Source organism: Notamacropus eugenii, chromosome 1, assembly GCF_028372415.1.
Source record: "Notamacropus eugenii isolate mMacEug1 chromosome 1, mMacEug1.pri_v2, whole genome shotgun sequence".
Classification (NCBI taxonomy): domain Eukaryota; kingdom Metazoa; phylum Chordata; class Mammalia; order Diprotodontia; family Macropodidae; genus Notamacropus; species Notamacropus eugenii.
The window spans coordinates 667,539,307-667,562,652 of record NC_092872.1 but is presented as its reverse complement, the minus strand read 5'-3'; the positions used below and the strand labels follow the sequence as shown (position 1 = coordinate 667,562,652).

At 35.7% G+C, this 23,346-nt stretch overlaps 1 protein-coding gene across 1 annotated transcript in view; it reads left to right on the top strand.

Annotated features, from left to right (window-relative positions):
• Positions 1-23,346, top strand: part of MTA3 (metastasis associated 1 family member 3) — a 208,647-nt gene that overhangs the window by 40,640 nt on the left and 144,661 nt on the right. The window contains exon 4 of the mRNA XM_072635755.1: positions 17,049-17,175. Coding sequence (XP_072491856.1) covers positions 17,049-17,175 — 127 coding nt within the window. The remainder of the gene's footprint in view (positions 1-17,048; positions 17,176-23,346) is intronic.

Below are 23,346 nucleotides of genomic sequence, written 5' to 3'. Positions count from 1 at the left end.
AGAAAATACTGATTCAAGATGTTTTGGTAACATGATGAAAATTTAAGAGTTCCAAGAAGAATTTGGTGATTGGATCTCTACTGATCAGTCTGTGCTATATCCACAAGCTTTTGAGGATGATATTGGAGGCAGAATTATAGTCTGTTACTGTGACCTGTTATGGCATTTCTTAGATTTCCTTTGTCTGTTTTCTAGTTACCTACCTCACCTCCCCTGTTCTATTTTGGCATTGAGGTCTTTGTGTAATAGTTATGATTGGATTTTCTTTTTCCTGATAAAGTATACAGTAAATTTCAGATGTGATTTTTAATTACAAAAAATGAAAGAAGTTTAATATTTGAAAGTTTGGTTTTTAGGGATTTTAAAAGAAATGCTAACATTTTTGAGATGTGTGCACTTTATATCCTTGAGTCATTTGTTTTTTACAAAGTACACATTGATTTTATAACATATATTGTAATTATCTAAATTACAATGCTTTTAAAATAGTTATTTTTCCATTTTCTGCTTTTGAATAAGATTGATCTCATGCATCTTCCCCATGTTAGTTCTTTTGAAAAGGTAATAGTTATTGGAATTATAGAATCAAGCAATGTTAAGTGGGTCTAAAATGGGAGCTGGCCACAGTTCTGAATTGTAAACTAATTTAAATTTAAAGTGGAATTTTAACAAGATGTTAAAATGGGCAGAGAAGAGCCAATCTGCATAACCGAAATCTTGAGTAAGAACATGAAGAGCTGTTATGTTTTTAAAGCTTTATTAAATAATTGAAAGAGGTGTTATATCAGAAAACTTAGAAGACTTAAACTTAATTTTGATCGTGAACTTATCAGCAAAACCCAGTAACAACAAATAAAGCAACAGACCAAGTCTTAACCCAGACCCATAGCTCCCAACAAAGCAAAATTAACATTCAGAAACAACAAAGAAAGTGCTTTCATTCTTTGTCTCTTCTCAAGTCTGCCTTAGGTTTAGCAACCTTTGGCTGTTTTCCTTTTTTTATTGTTTTCTTTTATGTGGTTTTAACCAGTGTTTTTTTGGTTCTGTTGTTTTTGTCTATAGCACCTCCTATAGATTTTTCTGTATGTCCTTGTTGTTTTTTAAGCACAACAGTTTTCCATCATATTGATACACCATTATATATCCAACTAATCTCCAATTTTTGGACACAAGTTGTTTGTAGTTAACAGAGGGATAAAATAGCTATAACATATAAGTGTCATATTGTTTTTGAAATATAATAATTGACATGTATATAATATTTTTTGTGGTTGAAAGATGCTTTTTTTTGTATTTTATCTTGTATGGGCCTCACAACAACTAAAAAGGGCCAAAATGTATTGTGATTTGTAAAAACAACAACAACCACCACCATACCAGAAATATCACCTTCGATAACCCCTTGGCCTTTTTTAGCTTGGTTAATATTCAACTTGCTAAATATTACGCCTGCTATATGCAAGTTTGATTTGTTTAACATTTAGGTTTTGCTCTCATAGAATTTAAATAGAAGGATAAAACAGCTATAACATATAAGTGTCATGTTGTTTTTGAAATATAATAATTGACATGTATGTAATGTTTTTGTGTGTTTGAAAGGTGCTGCTTTTTGTATTTTATTTCATATGAGCCTCTCAACAACTCTTTGAAGAAAGAAATACAGATACTCTTATTCCTCTTTTACAGATGAGGAAGTTCAGGCCCAGACATATTAATGACTTATCTATGGTTAGATAACCTGAAAATTGTCAGAGTAGGGATTTGAACCCAAGTCTTTCAGAATCTAAGTTAGATATTCTATATAAGGTCTGAGAAATTTGTTACCATTTATGGTTTTGGAGGAGGATTTATCAAGTATCAGACCAGTGGCATGTGAGTTGTGTATGAATTTCATAGGATTAAGTGCCGGAAGGAAACTTAGAGGATATCTGGTCTAATATCCTCATTTTAAAAGAAAATGATCATTTGGAACCTTTTTTTGATACAAATACTTCCCAGCAAAAACCAAATTTCCTATGAAGCATATTATAAGAAAATATAAGTAAAACTGTCTAATAGTGAATTGCAACTGAAAATTGATATAATTTTACACTTATGTAATTTTCTAGTTGTTAACATAAAGGATGTGTTTGCCTTCCCTTTGATAATATGGTACCAGTATTGTCCATTTTACTTGATTTGAATTTTATTGCTTTTCAGTATTGTAGTTGTAGTCTTTGTTCTTTTTGCTTACTTCTTTACGTGTGTGTGTGTGTGTGTTCGTCCTTCGTTGCCGAAGAAGACCATGCCATCAGAGAAATGATTATTCAGTATGAAGAGAAAGCAGTAACAGGACTCTAGACAATAAAGATGAGGATTAAACAAGGCTGCAACATCCTCTCCAAAAGCACACAAAAGCCTAGTCCTAAACCAAGGTAACAATTCAGGAAGGAAGGATGGAAGAATGAGTAAACAAACAAATAAAAACAATAGATCAGGCAATACATAGAGTCAGAGACAACAGAGACACAAATCTAAGGAAGTAACTCCACAATATCTATAAGAAAATATCTAAAATATCTAAAACAAAAACACAGCTAGGCTCCAAGATCCCCCAGAATTCCTGGGAAAAAATTAAGTAGAGATCTAAAAAATAATGTTACAAATTAAATGCAAGCTCTAACAGAAAGAATTGGAAATGACATAAGAGTTCTAGAATAAAGTTGTTAACCTTTTCTGCATTGTGAAAACCTTTGGTAATCTGGTGAAACCTGTGGACTCCTTAGAATGATGTTTATAAATATGTCAAACACAAAGGTAACCAAAGGTTAGTGAAAATAAAGGTGTTTGACCAGAATGAAAATTCAAAGTACATTCAAATAGAGTCAGTTCTGCTATAACAAGACCTATGTAATCCCAAAAAACACTACAGTACTCAAATCCAGGCAGTAGGTGATTCAGTGGGTACAGCACTAAGCCCAGAGACAGAAAGATATGAGTTCAAATTCCACCTCAGACATTTACAGACAATGACCCTGGGCAAGTCATTTAACTCTGTTTGTCTCAGTTTCCTCATCCATAAATGAGTTGGAGAAGGAAATGGCAAATCAGTCCAGTATCTTTGCCAAGAAAACCCTATGGACAGCATTGCATGCTATGATCTATGGTCATGAAAAGTCAGACTCAAATGAATGATTGACAGCAAAATCAAGCAAAAATCACAAGAGCTTATTGTAAAAATGGAGCTAGGGACAAAACACTCAAAAACTTCATCCGTGATACATAAAAAAATAAAAATACAGGCAGATTCATTCTCCATATACAAAAAAAAAAGGAGTCTAATAAAATGGTAAAATGGTTTTAGACCTGTTATGTTGCAAAGAATGTGTGTTGATCCTTCGTTGCTAAAAAAAAAAAAGACCATGCCATCAGAGAAATGATGACATGACTTGTACTTGACTTTGTTTTAAGTGAGGGAGGGCTGTGCAGGTCACTAGCCTCACTTCTCCTCCAGAGCCATCTGAATCCAGTGACCAGATATTTATCAGGATGATTGGAGATGACCCAGGATGAGGCAGTTGGAGTTGAGTGACTTGCCCAAGGTCACACAGCTAGTGAGCGTCAAGTGTCGGAGGTGAGATGAACTCAGGTCCTCCTGATTCCTGCACTGGTGCTCTATCCACTGCACCACCTAGCTACGCCTCTTTACTTGTATATCACTTCATAGAAGTCTTCCCAGATTTCTCTGAATTGTTCAGATAGTATATACAGAAATACATTTTACTTAATAGGGGAACAGGAAGGAAAGGAGAGAAGAGAGAAAGGAAAATGAAAGGGAAGATCAATTAAGGGAGAAATAAGTCCTAAGCAATTTTGCAATGGCAAAGAGGTGGAAACTGAGGGAGTGCCAGTTAGGGATTAGATGAATAGTTATGATATGTAAATGTGATGGAATCCTATTGTGCTGCATGAAATTGATGAAGCAGTAATTTCAGAGAAACTTGAGAATACTTGTATTAATTCATCCAGAATGGAGTGAGCAGAGCCAGAAGAACAATTTATACAGTGACAACAATTTAATAAAGACAAATGACTTTGAAACTCTGATCAACGTAATGATCAATCATGCGTGATTCTAGAGGACTCATCATGAAATTTACTGCTTCTGTCCTGATAAGGAGTGTATGACAGTACAGAATGAAAAAATAATTTTTTAGATGATGCTAAATGTGAGAGACTGTTTTGCTTTGTTTGTAATGGGTTTTGTTTTTGTTTATTTCTTAGTAAGAGGAAGAAGGTCTTGACTTCCACCCTTTGAAGGTGTTTGAATGTAGGTAATGAACTAGACATTCCTTGGAGACATAGAATGATTAGAAAGGTAAGAGAAGAGTTGAGATAGAATTATTTCTCTGAAGCTGAGGGAGGAGAGAATATTCATTATTTACTAGTAGTTTCAAATGCTGTAGAAATGTCAAGGTGAATGAGAAATGGGGAAAAAAGTAGGGTGGTTCAAAGTGAGATTGCAAGAGGAAGAAAGGAAGGAAACCAGATTTAATAAGTGCCTATTATGTGCTAGATACTGTGCTAAACATGATAAAGTAGAGTCTTCAAGGAATTTTGCAGTGAAGGAAAAGAAAGATGTGATGATTGAATGGGTTGGAAGAGCCAGGGGAAGACTTGTAGGATTGGTGGATCCATTTATGTATTTGTAGACTGATCAGAAGAATCCCAGGATCCCAGGAAGACCTGAATTCAAATCTAGTCTCAAGACACTAACTAGCTATGTGATCCTGGGCAAGTCACTAAACCCTAATTTGCCTCAGCTATCTCATTTGTAAAAAGAACTGGAACAGGAAAAGGTTAACCACTCCAATCTCTTTGCTAAGAAAACTCCAGTGAGGTCACAGAGAGTGAAACATGACTAAAAATGACTGGACAGCAACAATAGAAGGAGCCTGAGTGACAGATTAAAGATGACTGAGAGGTATTTGTGGATGAGGAGCACAGTTGGAATGATTTCAGAGGATATATGATGATGAAACTTGCTACCCATCTTCTTATAGACAAGTGATAGACTTATTGAATATTGAGAAGTATTTTATTTTTGGACACTGCCAGTGTAGGAATTTATTTTGCTGGTCTGCAAAAATGTTTATAACTGGGATTTTGTTCTTGCTTTCTCATTGAGGGGTGGGGAAGTAAGATGAAGAGAAGGTATGTCTTCATTTAAAATAATTTCATCTTAAAGAATTAATAATAATTTTTTTAAAAAAAGAACATAAGTAGAAGGCTTAACCTTAATAAGTGGGAGAAGAGTATGAGAAGAGATTTAATAGGTGTTGTTTTGAGGAGTGAAATTGGAGCATTGGTGGAGTTTAGTTCTGATGGTCTTAATGTTCTATAAAACAGAGGAAAGGTCATTTGCTTTAGGTGTTGGGAATGGTAAATAGTTGGGTGTTTGAGTAGATAATAAAAGCCGCAAATGAAAGTGCTTTAACATTTACAGAGTGCCATACCTGTATTATTTCATTTGATCTTCACATTAGCCTTTTGAGGTAGATAGGGGGAAAGGGAAGGGATCAGCATCTGTCAGTTTCCTGCTGTAATTTATGGTCTTGTTGTTGTGCTTATCCTTTGTTTTCGAAGAGGACCATGACATCAGGGAAATGATGACATGACTTGCATTTGACTTTGATTTGAGTGAGGGAGGGCTGTGCAAGATCACCAGCCTCCCAGAGTTGCCAGAAATATTGAGGGTTATATAGGCAGTATGTTTGAGTCAGGATTTGAGCCCTGATCTCTCTTGGTATGACCCTCCACTCAGTGTGCCTTGCTGTTTCTCCCTACTTCTCATCCCACATCACTCTAATGCCTTCCTTTTTTATCTCCTACTTCACCTCTGTCTCACATGAAGAAATGGCCCTTCTCCATGCCAAGACAAACCTTTCTACGTACTCAAGCAGTCTCATTCCATCATGTCAGTCTCCGCTTTATATCTACAGATTTGCTGGGTTTGAACTTCATGGAACGACATTCCCTCCCAAGATCACTTGAAGTCTTATCATCATACTGTTAACTCAGCATTGGATAATTGACATTGTTCTAATTGCCCTTAACCTTCTTTTGCCTATGATTGGAGGGGTGGAGGTTGGAGCACCAAACTCCTTGTAAAGCTTTCCTTTATGGAGAAGAGAGTTTGAACTTTCTAGCTCACTCTTCACTTTTCTGCAGCTGTGCTTGGCTTGAACTACATGGAACAAGATACCTCTGCATAAGCAACACCATGGTATCCCTCCACCTTTTCAGCTTCCTTTTGGGAGTTGCCTTCCTTCATAAAATTCCTTGAGGGCGGGGACTGTCCTTTTCTTATTTGTATCCTCAGAGCTTAGCACAGTGCCTGGTACAAAGTAGATGTTTAAAAATTCTTTACTGAATTATGTCTTCTTCAACAGATTGTACTCTCTGTCATCTTCACTCTCATTAACCTCCAACTTCTTCTGTCTATTGTTTGAGTCTTTGCCGCCTACAAACATGCCTATGTCTTTCCCATCCTTAAAAGGTGGTAAATAAAAGTGGAGTCATCTGTGCTAATATGAGTGTGAGGTAGAACCATAGAGATTTAAAAACTTGCATATTTCTCTTATTAACAATATGTATTAAAATCTTATTTTTGTAGTTTGCATTTTTCATTTTGAGAATTGGTTTTTAATATAATTTGATCATTAATCTATAAGCAAATGGTAGTTATTTTTATATATTTAAGTCATTGCCATATATCTGTTTGTATCGTATATATCTGTGATGCTAGACGTTTATCAGAGGAATTTGTGGCAGATTTTTCCCCCAGTTAACTTTCCATTCCAATTTTAACTGCATTGATTTTGTTTGTGCAAAACTTTTACAATTTCATGTAATCAAAAATTTCCATTTTATTTCTTGCGATCCTCCTCTCTATTTACTATTGGGTAAAGAATGTATTCTCTGTCTATAGTTGTGAATTATATTTCCTTCTCTGTTCTCTAATTTGTTTATGGTCTGAGCTTTAAAATTTAGGTACTGTGTTCACTTGGCACTAATCATTTTGAATGGTTCTAGATGCTGGTCTTAACCTAATTTATGCCAGTATTTTTTCCTGGTTTCCTAGAAGTTTTTGTTGAAGACTGAGTTCTTATTTATACTATTTAAAGGTTACATATATGTGATTTTGAGAGTTTTGACAAGAAAGATGACATAATCTTTACTTATTTCTGTGTAAGGTTCTAACGCAAATTTTAATTAAAACTTAAATAAAAATTAGCTACCCTGTTGTTTATTGTGTAGATGCTGACCTTCATAGTTAAATGCGTTATTTGTGGTGACTGCATCCTGAGTATTTCAGTAAAGTCACAGTCTAGTTACACTGAACAAAGGAAGCTGTTCTTTTATTTGCTGCTTACAGCCATTATGTTGCTATTGTGAACCCATGTAACACTGAAGTTGAATTGTCTTACTGTACCTGCAATCTATCAAATTCCATTGAGTGGCAAAGGGCATAATTATTTCTATGCTTCTTATTGGTAATAATAATGCCTATGCATGAAGAACTTCTTCCTGGAGTGGAGACTCTTTCATAAAGTGCTGCATTTCTCTTTCTGTAGTAGTTCATTAAAAAGAGAATTGAATCTCTTGAAATTCCTTGTTTCTTCTTTTAGTCAGGTGGCTCTTTTTTATGAGTTCCTAAATCAATTTCATAGCCTCATTTTCAGATTATAGTTATAAAGTTTGAGATAGAATACAATCTCAAGTTATTAAGGCATTTATTATCCCTACACAATTTAAGAATTATTTTAATTAGTTAATGTAGTTTGATCAAACTTGCTTCTTTCTGAATTATTTTCTGAAATAGGAATATATTATCATGGGAAACAGTCTCTGAATGTGTATTCAATGTGTTTAATTTTTATATGAGCTAATTTATGTCAAGGACCAGAAATTAATAGTTCTTCTTGTCTTTCCCTACATCTATAGAAAATTTACCCATTCTTAAGGATTAACCTCTAATTCCACCTTCTCTGGGAAATCTTCAATGCAACTTGAATTCTCATAGAACTCATATGTAGAATCACAAAGTATTTCAGAGTGGAAGAGAATTCAGCAGGCATCACATATATAAATTGAATGCCTTCCAAAACATACCTCCCAAAATATGTCAAGACTTCTGGTGAGAAGGAAGCCCACTGCTTCCTGAGGCAGCCCATTTTGTTTTTATTATACTGCTGATTTTTAGGAAAATTTTGCTTATGCCAAGCCTGAACTTACCTCTTCACACCTCCACATATTGTGCCCAATTCTATCTTTTCTGTACTGTGTAAATGAACAGAACTTATCTGTTTCCTTTTCCACTTTGTACAACTCTTCAATTATTTGAAGGCATACGTCCTAAATCCTCTTTTTTTAGGCTAAAGAATACCCAGTTTCTTTAATCTTCACCTGCTGTGTTCAACCTCAGGCTTATCCTTCCTAAGGTATCATGCCAAGAAATGAACAGATGTTACAAATGTCATCTGGCCAGGGCAAGTACAGTGGAACTTACTTTTGGAAGCTAAGGACTCTCTTAATGCCAAGATCATGTTGTATTTCTTGACAAACACACCGCATTGTTGACTTGTTGAGCTTAATGTGTACTGAAACGCCTATGTCTTTTTTAACCATGTCTAACCCTGTCTTGTACTGGTATAATACTTTATCTTTATCCCTATTAAATTTGATCTCAGTAGAATCTGTCTCATGTTCTAGGTTGCCACGATCTTTTTGTATCCTGACTTCTCTGTCCAATATATGAGCTAACCCTCAGGTTGGAAAGTAATAAAAATGTCTATGCCCTTTGACCTAGAGATCCATTTGCTAGGCATTTATCCCTTAGAGGTCAAAAATAGAGAAGAGTTCAACATATACCAAATTGTTTGTAGGAGCTCTTACAGTAGCAAAGAAGTGGAAAAAAAGGATGACCATTGGTTAGGGAAGGGTGAAACAAATTGTGTACATAAATGTAATGGAATATTACTGATGCTATAAGAAACAATGATATGAAGAATTCAGAGAAGTGTGGGAAGAATTATAAACTGTTGAAAAGGGAAGTAAGGAAAATAGAGAACTAGTATACGCAAGAACTCTGGCTATGTAAGTGGACAGAACAACAAAAACAGAAATGAAACTGATAGTTATAATTGCCAAACAAACAAAATTATAACCCAGGTTCTGTGGTTTAAGTTTAGCACTCTTGCTACTGTGATAAGTACAAGTACAAGTATGACAAGTCTTCAAGTCTTGTGATACCTTTCTCATGCAGTAAGGCTTGGGAATAAAGCTGAGGAAAAAAGTTTGTGTGGGTTTTTTTAAACTATAAAAGGGAAAAGAGGAAGAGGATGAAGATGAAGTAGGTGGATGGGGCAATGATATAACTGAACTGAACTGATATAGCTGAATATAACTATTACTGAAAGTTGGCTCAACAAACATATCACCAAGTCCTTTCAGTAATAGAGGATGTTAATTAGGCTTGGTCACTGGAACTCATCAAGGATAGCTGAATACGGTCTTGCTATTTCCTTACTTACCATGGCAATCATGTTTTTAATTGTTTTTGCCATGTTTTCTGGCTTTTTTTTCTTTCAATCTAAAGATCTCTCTTCTTGATAGAGAAAACAGAGTAATAAGACTTGAGCATCTCTGCCTTCTGTCAGTTATATCATTGCCCCATCCACCTATTTCATCTTCATCCTCTTCCTCTTTTCCCTTTTATAGTTTAAAAAAATCCACACAAACTTTTTTCCTCAGCTTTATTCCCAAGCCTTACCGCATTCTCAGTTTTAGAACTTCTGACATATACAGTATCATAAATAGTGTTGCATTTATACTCTATCTGCCTTTGCTTTTATCTTCTGTACTTGTCTTTTATAAATCTTGAATTGATTGTGAGTCCCCTATGCATCCACATCCATCTAATCATATAATTTCTTTTTTCTCTCCTTTTGAAATTGTTTCTCTTTGTTTTCTCAGAATTTTAGTCTTGAGAATTTCCCACCTTGTATGAGCTGACATCTCTTCTAGAATTTTATTCCATGGAATCTTATCTATAGATCTGACCTCAATTTATTATTTTGTTCTACATTTTCTGTGTATATCTCTGTGATCTTTAAGGAGATTATGTTTCTGACTAAATTTTTCTTTTGGACTTTTTGTAAAGGAGGACGCAGAACAGGTATTCAAAATTGTTCAATTGAATTATTCTTTTGTTGTTACTTCTATTCTTAACACATTTTAATTTTTCTTAAAACATGCATATTAAATTTTACAAACTTGGATATGTTCAGTTTCTCTATTCATATCTGTCTGACTAAATCTATATTCATTGCTTCATAAAGGATAAAAGAGAAAAAATCCTGTGTTGCTCATTTAGAGCGGGATCTCTCTAATCTTAGGACATTTGGAATCATAGAATTTTTGAATTGGGAGGGACTTAAAGGATCATTAGTACAAATGCTCTCATCATATAGCTGAAGAAACTGAGGCCCAAGGTGGTAAATAGCTTCATCACATAGCCAGCTTGTGGAATATCTGGTACCAGAAATCAGATTTACTGTTATAATTGTGAGACCATACTCTCCTAGAGGAACAGAATTATTACAGGACATGTAGACTGCTGAACTTTTTTTAAAAGTTATCATTTTAAGCAGAAAGATACTCCTTTTCATTTTTAATAATGTTAATTTTCAGTAATGAAAAGCATACAGTTTGGTATAATAGTGTAGAAAATCTTAGATTTTTTTTTTTTGAGCAGTCAATCAAGCATAATCTTCCAGGATACTCTTGTGGCCACTCATGACTAAAGAGATGCTGCAGCTTGAAAAGTTTTTTCACTAGATTTTGTTGTATTTTGTATATGACATTTGATATATCTATTTCTGAAAGCTTTTTACTGATTGATTCACTTGAACAAGTGGAATATAGTTTCCTTATAAACCATTGTAACTTAAATCATCATCTCCATAGCTTGACTGTAGATCTTAAAAAGTTATTTTGTGTATTACTTGTCTAGATATTTGATACTGCTTAGTATTTTTTTGTTTTGTTGATTTTTTTTAATGTCACAATCATTTTTCAGTGTATTTCTTCTGTTCTCTAGCCTTTTCTTGTGACAAAGACAAAAAAAGTTGACAACTTGAGATAACTTTTCATGACTTGTAGCAGTAGTGTCAAACTTAAATAAAAACTGTGTCCTACATATTCACTACAAAATCCTTGTGTCCTGCATGTTCACTTAGAAAACCACAGATTAACATATTGTCTACATTTTACTGTATTTTTATTTATTTTGTTAAACATTTCCCAGTTACATCTTAATGTTTCAGTAGCATTTGGTTTTAGGCCTTGAATTTGGTACCTCTGGCTTATCTCGTAGTCAGCATTCTAAGTGTGTTATCCTTCTCAGCTCTCTACTGAAGGGAGGGAGGTACATTTTCTCATCTTTTCTCCTGGCACAAAATTGATTATTATAATTGTATAATTTGGGGTTTTATTTTATTGTTTTCATTTATATAACAATAATAATTGTAGAAATTATTTTCCTGCTTCTACTTAATCTTTCTGCATCATTTCATATAGTTTCTCCCATGTTTCTTTAAATCTTTCTTACTAGTCCTTTCTTTTTAAGGCATTCTTTTCTTCATTGACTTTTTGAGCCTCTTTTTACCATTTGGCCTACTCTGTTTTTTAAGGTGTTATTTTCTTCAGGTTTTTTTTTGTGTGTGTGTCTCCTTTACCCAACTGTTGGTAAAGCTGTTGACTTGTTTTTCATGATTTACTTGCATCACTGTCATTTCTCTTCCCAATTCTTCCTCTACTTCTCTTACTTGATTTTCAGAATCCTTTTTGAGCTCTTCCATGGCCTGAGACCAATTCATATTTTTGTTGCAGGGTTTGAATTTAAGGGGCTTTGACTTTGTTGTCTTCTTCAGAGTGTGTATTTTGATCTTCCTTGTCTCCATAATAACTTTCTAGTCAGAGGTTTTTTTCCATTGTTTGCTTATGTCCCCCAGCCTATTATTCAAAAGTACGGCTCTGCTTCCAGGGTGGAGGACGCATTGTCCCAAGATTCAGGGTTTTTGTGCAGCTGTTTTCAGAGATGCTTCTAGGGACCTGTATGTTTTCAGTTCTGCCAAGGTGATATGATCTAAAGAGTGGTGTTTATGACCCCCCCTGGCCTGTGCTGTGGTCTGGGAGTGACTACAAGCACTCTTTTCTGCCCTGGAACTATGAGGAAGGTTTCCTCTCCATTGCTGCTGCAAGCTCTGCTCTGCTAGTTCTTCTGTGAGCCCAGGGCCCAGGACTTCAACCTGGATGTGAGTATGAGCAAAGCAACAGAGTCCTGCCTCAGTGCTAGCAACAAGATCCCTGTAATCTCGTAACCAGTTGTTTGACCCCCTTACTCTCTGTGGTCCAAGAGCTCTAGAAGCAGCTATAACTGTTGCTGCTACTGATTTAGTCATTCTCAAGGCTGAGGCTGTGCTCCTCTCTCACCCAGGTGCAGCAGACACTTCCTACTGACCTTCTAGATTGTCTTTGGGCTGAGAGGTCTGGAAATCACCACTGCTGCCAGTGATTCAGTCACCCTTAGACCTGCTCTGGTTTGATGGAGCCAGTTCTGCTCTGGCATGGGCTATGTTAGATTGTACTCCTCTTTCACCCTGGTGCAGCAGACCTTTCCAGCCAAACTTCCAAGTTATCTTGGGCTGGAAATTTGTTTCACTCCATCTTTTTGTGGGTTCGGTTGCTCTAGGATTTGTTTAGAATAATTTTTAAAAGGTACTTGAAGAGGTTTGGGGGAGAGCTCTGGCAAGTCCCTGGGCCTTTACTCTTCCATCTTGACTCTGCCTCCTTATTAGTCATTTCTTAAGGTTCCTCTATTGTACAGTGAACCATTCTCTAAAAGATGGAAACATGTCTTGTTTACTTTTCTCTGCTTCCTCAAAAAGTGGATGTTATAAATATTTTAGTATATGTTGGATCTTTCTTTGGTCTTAATCAATCAATAAACGTTAAGTCCCTATTCTATGCCTGGATGTAGGATGGTGTAGTGAATAGGCACTAGAATCTGGAAGATTTTGAGTTCAGATGTTACCTCAGACAGTTATCTCTAGGTTTCAGTCTCTTCATCTGTAACATGAGAAGGGTGTTGGACTCATTGGCTTCTAAGGTCTCTTGGTACCTTATGATGTTATGCTCCATAAAGCACAGTGATACAAAAGCCAAAGTTAAATAGTTCCTTTCTTTGGAGAGTTTACACTGTATCAGAGAGAAAATATCAACATATATCATTATGTCAAAGATACATACAAAATAAATACAAAGGAATTTTGAGTGGAAAATATCAGCACTTATAGATATTAAGTATAACGCTGTGGTGCTTGAACTGAATTTTGTGGTACACTCGTGTTTCTCAGAGTTGCAGGTGATAAAGAAGTACATTGTGGTATAGTCATTATCGAGGCATGGAGATGAGATGGAGTGCCATGTGTTTAGACCAATTTGGAGGGAGTGTAGAATTTGTGAAGAGGAGTTATCTGTATCTGTCTGTCTACCTGTCTGAAATGTAGATTAGGACCAGGTTGTGAAAGTTTTTAAATGCCAGACAAAGGAGTTTATAATTGATCTCAGAGGTAGTAATGAGCCAGATATAGTCAGACCTGTTCTTTAGTCAATTTACTTTAGCATGACTGGAGAACAGGTTGGTGAGGGGAGAGATTTTAAATTAGGAGACAAATTTAGGAGTCTGTTGAAATAGACCAGGAAGATAGATGATGAGGGCCTTTGTGGTTTGAATAGAGAGAAGGGGGCAAATGTTATGGAGGACAAGATTCCACAATTGTTTGTCTATATGATGGGGAAAAGGAGTGAGAAGTCAAGGGTGACACCAAGGTTGGGAACCTGGAAACTTGTTGGATTAGTAGGATAGTATAGTCTTAACAGAAATAGAGAAGTTTGGAAGGGGCATGAGTTTTGGGTGCAAGATAATGAGTTCTGTTTCTGACAAGTTGAGTTTGAGAGACCCTTGGGATATCAATTCAGAAAATCTAATGGGCAATAGGTGACATGGAACTGGGGCTCAGAGGAGGGACTAGGATATAGATCTGGAATTATTTGCACCTAGTAAGGGACTGGTAAAGTCTAAGTGAGAGAAAGTAGAGCAGGGTTCTGAAAATTTTTTATGCCTTTGTCAATCTGCTGAAATATTCTTACATTGAAAATAAAGATAAGATTATCCCTCTTATCCAAGTACATGGATCCCCCTGACATCTACTTTTATCCAAAGACTGTTGGAAGTCTGTGGACCCTGAGTTAGGAATTTCTGGTCTAGAGACATGGTATTATATTGCCCTTGAGGAAAGAAGGTTTTGGAACAGCCATTGTTAGGAGTGTGAGCATTAGTCAGCAAAGAATAAATTGATTGTTCTGCTGCAGGGAGTTGCCCAGCTGAGAATTAGATCTTGTAAATTTAGAGAAACTTGTTCTTCTGTATTGTATGACTTTTATCATCATTATTCTCTGTTGTATGACTTTCATTATCAGTTTTCAACTGGAGAATGAGGATAGTGGCAAGGTCTAATTAATCCAATAAACATTTATTAAGCACTTATTATGTGCCAGGCACTGTGTTAAGTGTTGGGGATACAATTGATAAAAAAAAAGATAGTCTTGGCCCTTGAGGAACTTAATGGAATTAAATTAAACTTACCATTTAGTGGAGGAGACTACACACAAAAGTAGACAGGAAAGGGGAAAGGGAAACCAGGAGGTATCCAGGTATGAAGGTATCTTGTTCTATGTAGTTGAAACCAGGCAGAGAAGCAAATACAGAGTGAAGTAAACCAAAAGTTCAGTTTCTATGCTCTATAAAAGAAGGTATTGGGAGGAGTTTGGTACTCTATACTCTATGCCTCCAATTAGAGGGGGAGAGAAGACTGAGAGAGGTGTTGTCAGTCAAGGTTTGACTTAGAAACATGGTATGAGATTAAAAGTAATTAGTTTAACTTGGGAGGGACATCTTGTTCCATGGAATTGAAACCAGGCAGAGCAGCGGGTGCAGAATGGAGTCTAAGTGTTGGCAGGGCAAAGGAGCAAAGGACTTGGGGATAAAGGTAGAATTGAACTGATTAACTATAAGGCCAACATTGAAGAGAGGAAAGGGAGGCTAGGGCAAGAGTGAAACAATGAGGGACAGGAACTCTGAAATGACTGGAGGTTAAGGTGAAAGCAAATCAGTTTAGGAGGAGTGAAGAAGAGAGAAGTGAAAGTATAGGGAATTGATCAGAAGGATGAATTTCAGCATTCTGGATTATGGTGGTAGAGTAGTTATGAGTGACAGGGAGATAAAAGGTTGTGACTACTCCACTATGTAACTGAGGTGGTAGAGTCAGTTAATTCTGAAACCAAGAAGAGAAAGGAGATGAAGGCAGGCTTTGGGGTTTGGTAAATATTTGATCACCTAAACCTAAAGACTTTAAGTGAACATTTATTTGGTACTAGTTTCTTTGCCTAATCTCATAATAGCAGGGAATGACGCAGGGTCCAAAGATACTCTGCATGTAAAATACATACTTTGTTCTAAGTTCATTCTGGTGTCTGAAGTCCTTTTCTTAGTAGTCAAGTCTTTGAGTTTGGAATTAGGAAGACTTATCTTCCTCAGTTCAAATCTAACCTCTGACACTTACTAGCTGTGTGACCCTGGCCAAGTCACTTAACCCTGTTAGCCTCAGTTCCTCATCTGTGAAATGAGCTGGAGGAGACAATGGCAAGCCACTCCAGTATCTGTGCCAAGAAAACTCCAAATGAGATCATGAAGAGTTACTGAGTAACTCTTCAGTAATGACTGAAACTACTGAACAACAACAAAGTCAAGTCATTAAGAGGCTCAGCACTTGATATTTGGGTTCTGGGATGGGTGGTACTTTGATTATGGAAGATGGAAATAGTTTTGCCTATACATTTAACAGTAGGATTCTGAAGGGAGACTTCCAAATGGAGTCATTGAGTGTTCATTAAGTATGTACTCTTGTAGTCTTATTGTGGTGACAAGAGGCAGAGTATATGAAATCCTGTTACTGAGAGGGGCTAAAGTTAAAGCCTTAATTTCCTAGGACCAGTGATGGAGAAGAGAGGAATAGGTTCTAGGGCAGAAGCCTTGTTGTTAATGGATAACCTTACATTCCTGGATACTTACTGGTACATGATGATATACAATGTTGATGTAGTGAGGCGGGAAAGAATAACTGCATCTTCCAAGCCAGGTAGTAGATTCTTGGCATTATAGTATGTCTCCAAATATAGTCACTGTGCTGGGAATAGGTAGGAGCGCCACCTTCTTGAGGGCCAAGGGATGAAGAGATCTTAGGATAAGAGGTTCTCACTTTCCTGAATGGTTCTTGGGAATGTAGGGCTATAGAATTTGTGCAGAGAAGTTAGCAAAGAATTTAACCCCCAAAGCAAAATATTCCAAAGCAATTAATTTCGTGTGTGTGTGTGTGTGTGTGTGTTTGTGTAGGAGGGAGGAAGAAGTAGTGTTCAAACTCAATCTCTGAATGAGGGTCAAGGCTGGGACATCAACCCTGACCAGTTGCTTCCAGGGACAGCACTTTCTCTAGCTTACTGTTTCTAGACTTGGCCCTGGCTCTGACAAATGTGCTTATATATAGATGGAATGAAAGAAATGAAGAAAATTATAAAATTAAATGTTGAAGGCTTTTTTCACTTTATTTTTCTTGCCTTTTGTTCAACATGACTAATGTAGAAATATGATTTGAAATAAAATACTTCATATGTGTAGTTGATAGCATATTGCTTGCCTTCCCAATGGACTGGAGAGAGGGAGAGAATTTGGAACTCAAAATTTAAAATTAAAAAAATGTTTAAATAAAGTATAATTATTTTTAAAAGGCTGGAATGTTTAGAAATATTCAAGTTGATAATGTATAGAGAAATTTAATATTTATCATAGTCTTATCTAATGGCATCTTTCTCTTGTATTTTTGTAGAAGAGATTGAAGAAGAATCTGAAACTTCAATAGATGCTGATTTGACAGATAAACAGAAACATCAGTTGAAACATAGAGAACTGTTTTTGTCACGTCAGTATGAATCTCTTCCTGCAACACATATCAGGTAAGAACTTTGTGGAAATTATTTTGAGATAGTAATAATGTCACAGAATGTTTGCTGTGGTATCCAAGAAAGTCATAGAATCCTAGAATTATTAAGCAGAGAGGGTCTTTGAAAAGTCCTTTGGTCCAATCCCTTATTTTCGTGTAATTGAATGCCTGAACTATTCATGACAGATGATTATTCTCTTCAAGAGTATCCCAAGAATAACGTTCGTCCTTCGGATTTTTATTTTGCATTTAGTAAACACCAAATAAAATGCATATTTCTATATACATAGTACAGAAAGGAAGATTGTACATAAACCTGCAGATCTCTATTATGTACAATTTAATTTTCTTTTAAAATATAACAAATTCAAATTGTACCTTTCAAAAAACATCACTGCTTATTTGTAATTTTCATTTTTGTTCTCTTCTATATAGTTATTTAAAATTTTTTAAAAATTAAATTCATTTTTTTCTATTAATAAAAATCTGCCTTCTGTCCTTCCCACTTTCTCCTCCCCCCATTAAAAAAGGAAGAAGAACAAAATCATCGGAATATACATTGTCAAACCAAATTGCTTCATTGCCCATGTTTCTGTTGTTGAGTCGTTTTCAATCATGTCTGACTCATCTGACCGCGTCAGGAGTTTTTGCCCAGGGTCCCACAGCTAGTAAGTGTCTGAGGGCAGATTTGAACTCAGGTCTTCATGACTCCAGGCCAGGCCCTCTTTCTACACGCTGCTCCAAAATATTGGTTGTTGGTGTTGTTCAATTGTGTCTGAGTCTTTGTGACTCCATTTGGGGTTTTCTTGGCAACTATCCTGTTATTTAGACTCCCAAGTATTTTATATTGTACGTGATTATTTTGAATAGAATCAATTTTTTTATGTTAATTTTTTTTTTTTTTGCGTAGTGGTTTGCCATTTCCTTCTCCAGCTTATTTTTCAGTTGAGGAAACTGAGGCAAACAGAGTTAAGTGACTTATCCAGGATCTTCCAGCTAATAATTGTCCGAGGTTATATTTGAACTCAGGTTTTCCTGATTCCAGTCCAGGCACTTGAACCACTGAGCCACCTAGCTGCCCCATTTCCCATGTTCTTCCTCCCCCTCACCCCAAATATATCTCAGTCTTTACCCAAGTCTGTCATCTCTTTGTCAGGAGATGAGTACCATGTTTCATTTTTGGGAACTTATTAATATCTTTTTCAGTTTTTCCCCCCTGAGATTAGATTAAGGTGTCTTGTTCTTGTGCTTTTACCCTGAGTATTTTATATTTAAAAAAATTTTTGTCCATTTCATTTGTAATGTCCGTTTTATTTGGTATGTAATTGGGCAAAATAATTTCTGACTTCATTTGTTGTAATTTCACTTTTTGGATGCATGATAGTGGTAATTTTTTTTTCTCATTTAAAAATAAAATTAACAGATGGTTTATTTTTTTTTAAACCAGCTCCTAGTTTTAGTTATCAATTTGATTTTTTTAAACTTTATTTCTTAATCTCTTTGGGTTTCAGGATTTCTAATTTGGTGTTTAGGGTATTTTAATTTGTTAGTTTTCTTGGTTTTTTTTTTAGTTGTGTGCCCAATTCGTTGATATGTTCTTGTAATGTTTATTTTTTAAATGAAAGTATTTAAAGATAATGCATTTTCTTCTAAGAACTCATTTAACTGAATCTCACAAATTTTGAATGTTGTCTCATTATTGTAGAGGCAGCTAGGTGGTACAGTGTATAAGAATGCTAAAACTGGAATCAGGTAGACCTGAGTTCAACTTTGGTCTTAGATGCTTATTATTTGTGACCCTGGGCAAATCACTGAACCTCTGTTTGCCTCTGTTTTCTCAACTATAAAATGGGAATAATAGTACCTACCTCAGGATTGTGAGGATCCAATGAGATAATATTTGTAAAACACTTAGCACATTGTAAGTGCTTTATAAATGCTTCTTCTTTCTTCCCTTTCTCCCTTTCTTCTCTTTTTCTTCCCTCCTTTCCTCATCCCTTCTTCCCTCCTTCCGTCTTTCCCTCCTCTACTTTTCCTTACCCTCCCCTCCCTCTAACTTTGTTTCTATAAAGAGTATTTTGTAGTTGAATTTATATAGTTTCTATGTGTGTTCTGTTATTTAGACTCCCAAGTATTTTACATAGTATGTCATTATCTTGAGTAGAATTCATTTTTTTATGTTGAATTTTTTGTGTAATACATTGATTGGTAATTTAGATTGTTTGTATTCTGAACTTTGGTGATGTTACTGTTTTACTTACTTTTTTGATTGATTCTCTAGGGTTCTCTCGGTAAACTATCATATCTGTAAAAAGTGATTATTTTATTTCCTCTTTGACTAACTTATTCCCTCCATTTATTTTTCTTTTCATATTGCTATGGTTAGCTTTTCTAGCGCTGTGTTAAATAATGCTGGGGTAATGGACATCTTTATTTTAATTACCCACCCTGAGCTTAAAAAAAAAGGTTCCTAGTTTGTCTCCATTATGTATGATGCTGGCTGTTAGTTATATATCATATGACACTAAATAAAAGTCCGCTTATTCCTATGCTTTTTTTTTTTTTTTACTGCTTTTTATGTATATGGACATTAGATTTTGTCAAAACATTTTCTGAATCTATTGATAAAATGATGGGACTTTTTTGGTTATCAATGTGATCAGTATTATTTATAGATCTCCTAATATTGAACCAATTCTGCTTTCCTAGATCAAATTTTTCTTATTCATAGTGTAGAATACTTTTGATACGCCATTCATGCTTATATTTTATTGAAAATTTCTCATCATTATTCATTAGGGAGTATTCATTTGATCTGTAGTTTTCTTTCTGTTTTATTTCTTCCTAGTGTATGTATCACTCTATCTTCTTTTCCTGTTTTATAAACATTTTATGTAATATTGGAACTGGAGAAATAAACATTAACACTATAATAGCAATTCTTTATGGGCACTATAGCATAATGGATAGGTCTCTGATCTTGGAGTCAGAAAGGTCTGGCTTCAAATCATGTCTCTAATACTTAATACTTGTGTGACCCTGTAAAATTCACCTAACAGCTCTGTTGATATTTTCTCATCTGTAAGGTGAAGAAATTGGATTAGATGGTCTATAAGGTATTTTCCAGGGTGGTACAGTGAATAGAGCACTGGCCCTGTAGTCAGGAGGACCTGAGTTCAAATATGGCCTCAGACACCTGACACTTAGTAGCTATGTGACCTTGGACAAGTCACTTAACCCCAATTGTCTTGCCTTCTCCCCTCCAAAAAAAAAAAAATAAGATATCTTCCCATTCTAGATATATGGACCTATAAGGTCTGATCCCATGAAGACGATTTTTATTTCATTGTGGTTAAATGAGTGTTTAATGTTTCTTTGTTTCTGCATTTGTGAGGTTTTTTTTAATGTCCTAATTATCTTAATTTTTGTACAAGTCATTCAGTGTTGGTAAATATATACTGTCATTCTTTTCCCATTCATTAGTAACGATGTTTATTTATCATGTTTATCTTTATTTATCATATTTATTTATTATTTATTTATCATATTTAACTTTTCTAAAATTGTATTCAGTTCCTTCACTTTCTTGTTTATGTATTTTGTTTGTTTTTTCTAAGTTTGAAAGGGGAATTTTGATGTACCCAGCAATTATAATGATAATGTCTATTTCTATAACTCATTTAACTTTTTGTTTAATAATGTAGATACCATGCCATTGGATATATATGTCCAGTGATACAGATGATAAGTATTATCATCTAATTCCTTTAAGCATAATATAGTTTTCCTCCTTATCTCTTTAAATCCAGTCCACTTTTGGTCTTGCTTTGAGATAAATGATTGCTATTCTGCTGTTTTTGATCAGGTAAAGCATGATAGATATTGTTCTCCTTTATTATTTTAGCTGTGAATCATTGTTTCAGTGTTTTTTCTTGTAAACAGTGTTGTTTGATTCTGTTTTTTAATTCAACTAGCTGTTCTCTTTTGTGAGTTGAGTTCATTTCATTCACATTTATAGTAATTCTTACTGGTGAATTTCTCTCCTTCCTAGTGTGTTATGTTTTTCCTCTTCTTTAGCCTACCCCTTTCTAATTCCCTGTTAAGCTGAATGTATTTCTAAACCAAACTGTCTCTCTTCTGTCCTTCTTCCCTGTTTGTATAGTCTTTAATTTTCTTCCTTTAAAATGTGACCCAAAGCATAACATAAGCACTGCAAAGGCCTTTGTTGTCACTCTCTCTGTGACTTTTGATCACATGGGAGTTCTGAAGGGCTTCTTGTTTCTTTTTTTTTTTTCTCCTCAAAACTCCTATGACTCTCCTTCCCTAGTGTTTTGACTAGGTACCCTAACCTCATATTTCCCTGAAAAAAATTGAGGCAATTCATTGAGAGGTCCCTCTTCTCCCCTCTTCTTCATCTCATATCACTTAGATATCTTCTGTCACTATTTCCTCCTTTGTCCCTACAGAGAGGTGACCCCTCTTTTTGGTAAGTCAAACCCTTGAGGTGAGGGGAAAGCATTTATTAAATGCCTACTTACGTACCAGACACTGAACTAAGTGCTTTATAAATATCTTGTTCTCACAACAACCCCGTGAGGTAGATGCTATTATGAGCTCTACTTAACAGTTGAATAAACTGAGGCAGACAGTGGCTGGGTGACTTACCCAGGGTCACACAGCTAATAAACATCTGAGGTTGGATTTGAATTCCCATCTTGCTGATGCTCGCCCCAGAATTCTACCCACTGTATCACCTCACTGCCTCTGCATACTTGTGATAGCATTCCATTCTGTCTTCTCCAGTACATTACCCCCTCTGTCATCCCTGCTGTTTCATTAACCTTCAATCTCTTCTTGTCTGTTGGCTGCTTCTCTAATATATACTCCCTTATTCTCAAAAAAATTCTCCTTTGATCTGGCCATCTCCATTAGCTGTCATACTGTTTATCTTCTTCCTTTTGTAGCTGAACTCCACTCCTTTCCTCTCACTCTTTTTAACAACTTCTCTCTGGGTTCTGAATTCATCATTTAATTGAGACTACTCTTTTCATTTACTAGTGTGGTTATTTAATTCCTAAATCTAATCCTCTTTTCTCAATCCTCACCCTTCTTGATCTCTCTGTTGCCTTTGAAACTGTTGATTACCCTTTCCTGTCCCTTCTCTCTAGGTCTTCTTATGCTTTTTATTGGAAACCTCAATCTCCTTTATCTTATCTTCAGGCAGTTGGTGACACAGTTGATAGAGCACTGAGACTGGAGTTAGGAAAGCCACCTGAGGCTAGACACTAGACAAGTGACCCTTGGCAAGTCACTTAACCTCTCTGCCTCAGTTTCTTCAACTTTAAAATGGGGATCATAATAGCACTTAATTCCCAGGGTTTTTGAGGATCAGATAAGATAATATTTATAAGCCCTTAGCACAGTACATGGCACATGGTAAATGCTTAATATATGATTACTGCTTTTTTCCTTCCTTCCTCCAGGTCTTGCCTGGTAACTAGAGGTTCTCACAGGACTTTGACCTGTGCCCACTTTCCTTCTCCTTCTGTTCTAATTAAAATATTTCAGTGATCTGATCAGTTCACATGAATTCAACTATTATCTTTAAGCGAAAAAAATCTCATACCTATTTATCTAGCCTCAACCCTTCTCCTGGTTTTCAATCTCTTTTCTCAAAGTGCCTATTGGACATCTCAAATTGCATATCCTTTAGATATCTTAAACTGAGCTTGTCTAAAACCAAACTCATTATCTTTCCCCCCAAAATCTTCTCCTCTTCTTAATTTTACTATTGTCAGGGGCACTACCATCTTCCCAGCTACTTAGACTTGCAACCTCGGTATCGTCCTGGACTCCTCATATTCTCTCACCCCCTTTATTTCTGTTGCCAATTCCTTTCAATTTTATCTTTATAGCCTTTTTCTTATATGCCCGCTACCTGACTTTTCTATCTTCTTTCCAGTCTCTGCTAAAATCTCACCTCCAAGAATCCCTTTCTCAGACCCTTCCGTGCTAGTACTTCCCTTCTTCTAGTCCGGAAGATTATTTTCAGTTCGTACGATTGTATATGTCTTCTTTGTACATAGTTGTTTACTTGTTCTCTGAGCTCCTGGAGAATAAGAATGGTTTTCCTTTGTTTATATTCATTGTAGCCTGGCAGAGAGTGGACACTTAGTAAAAAAAC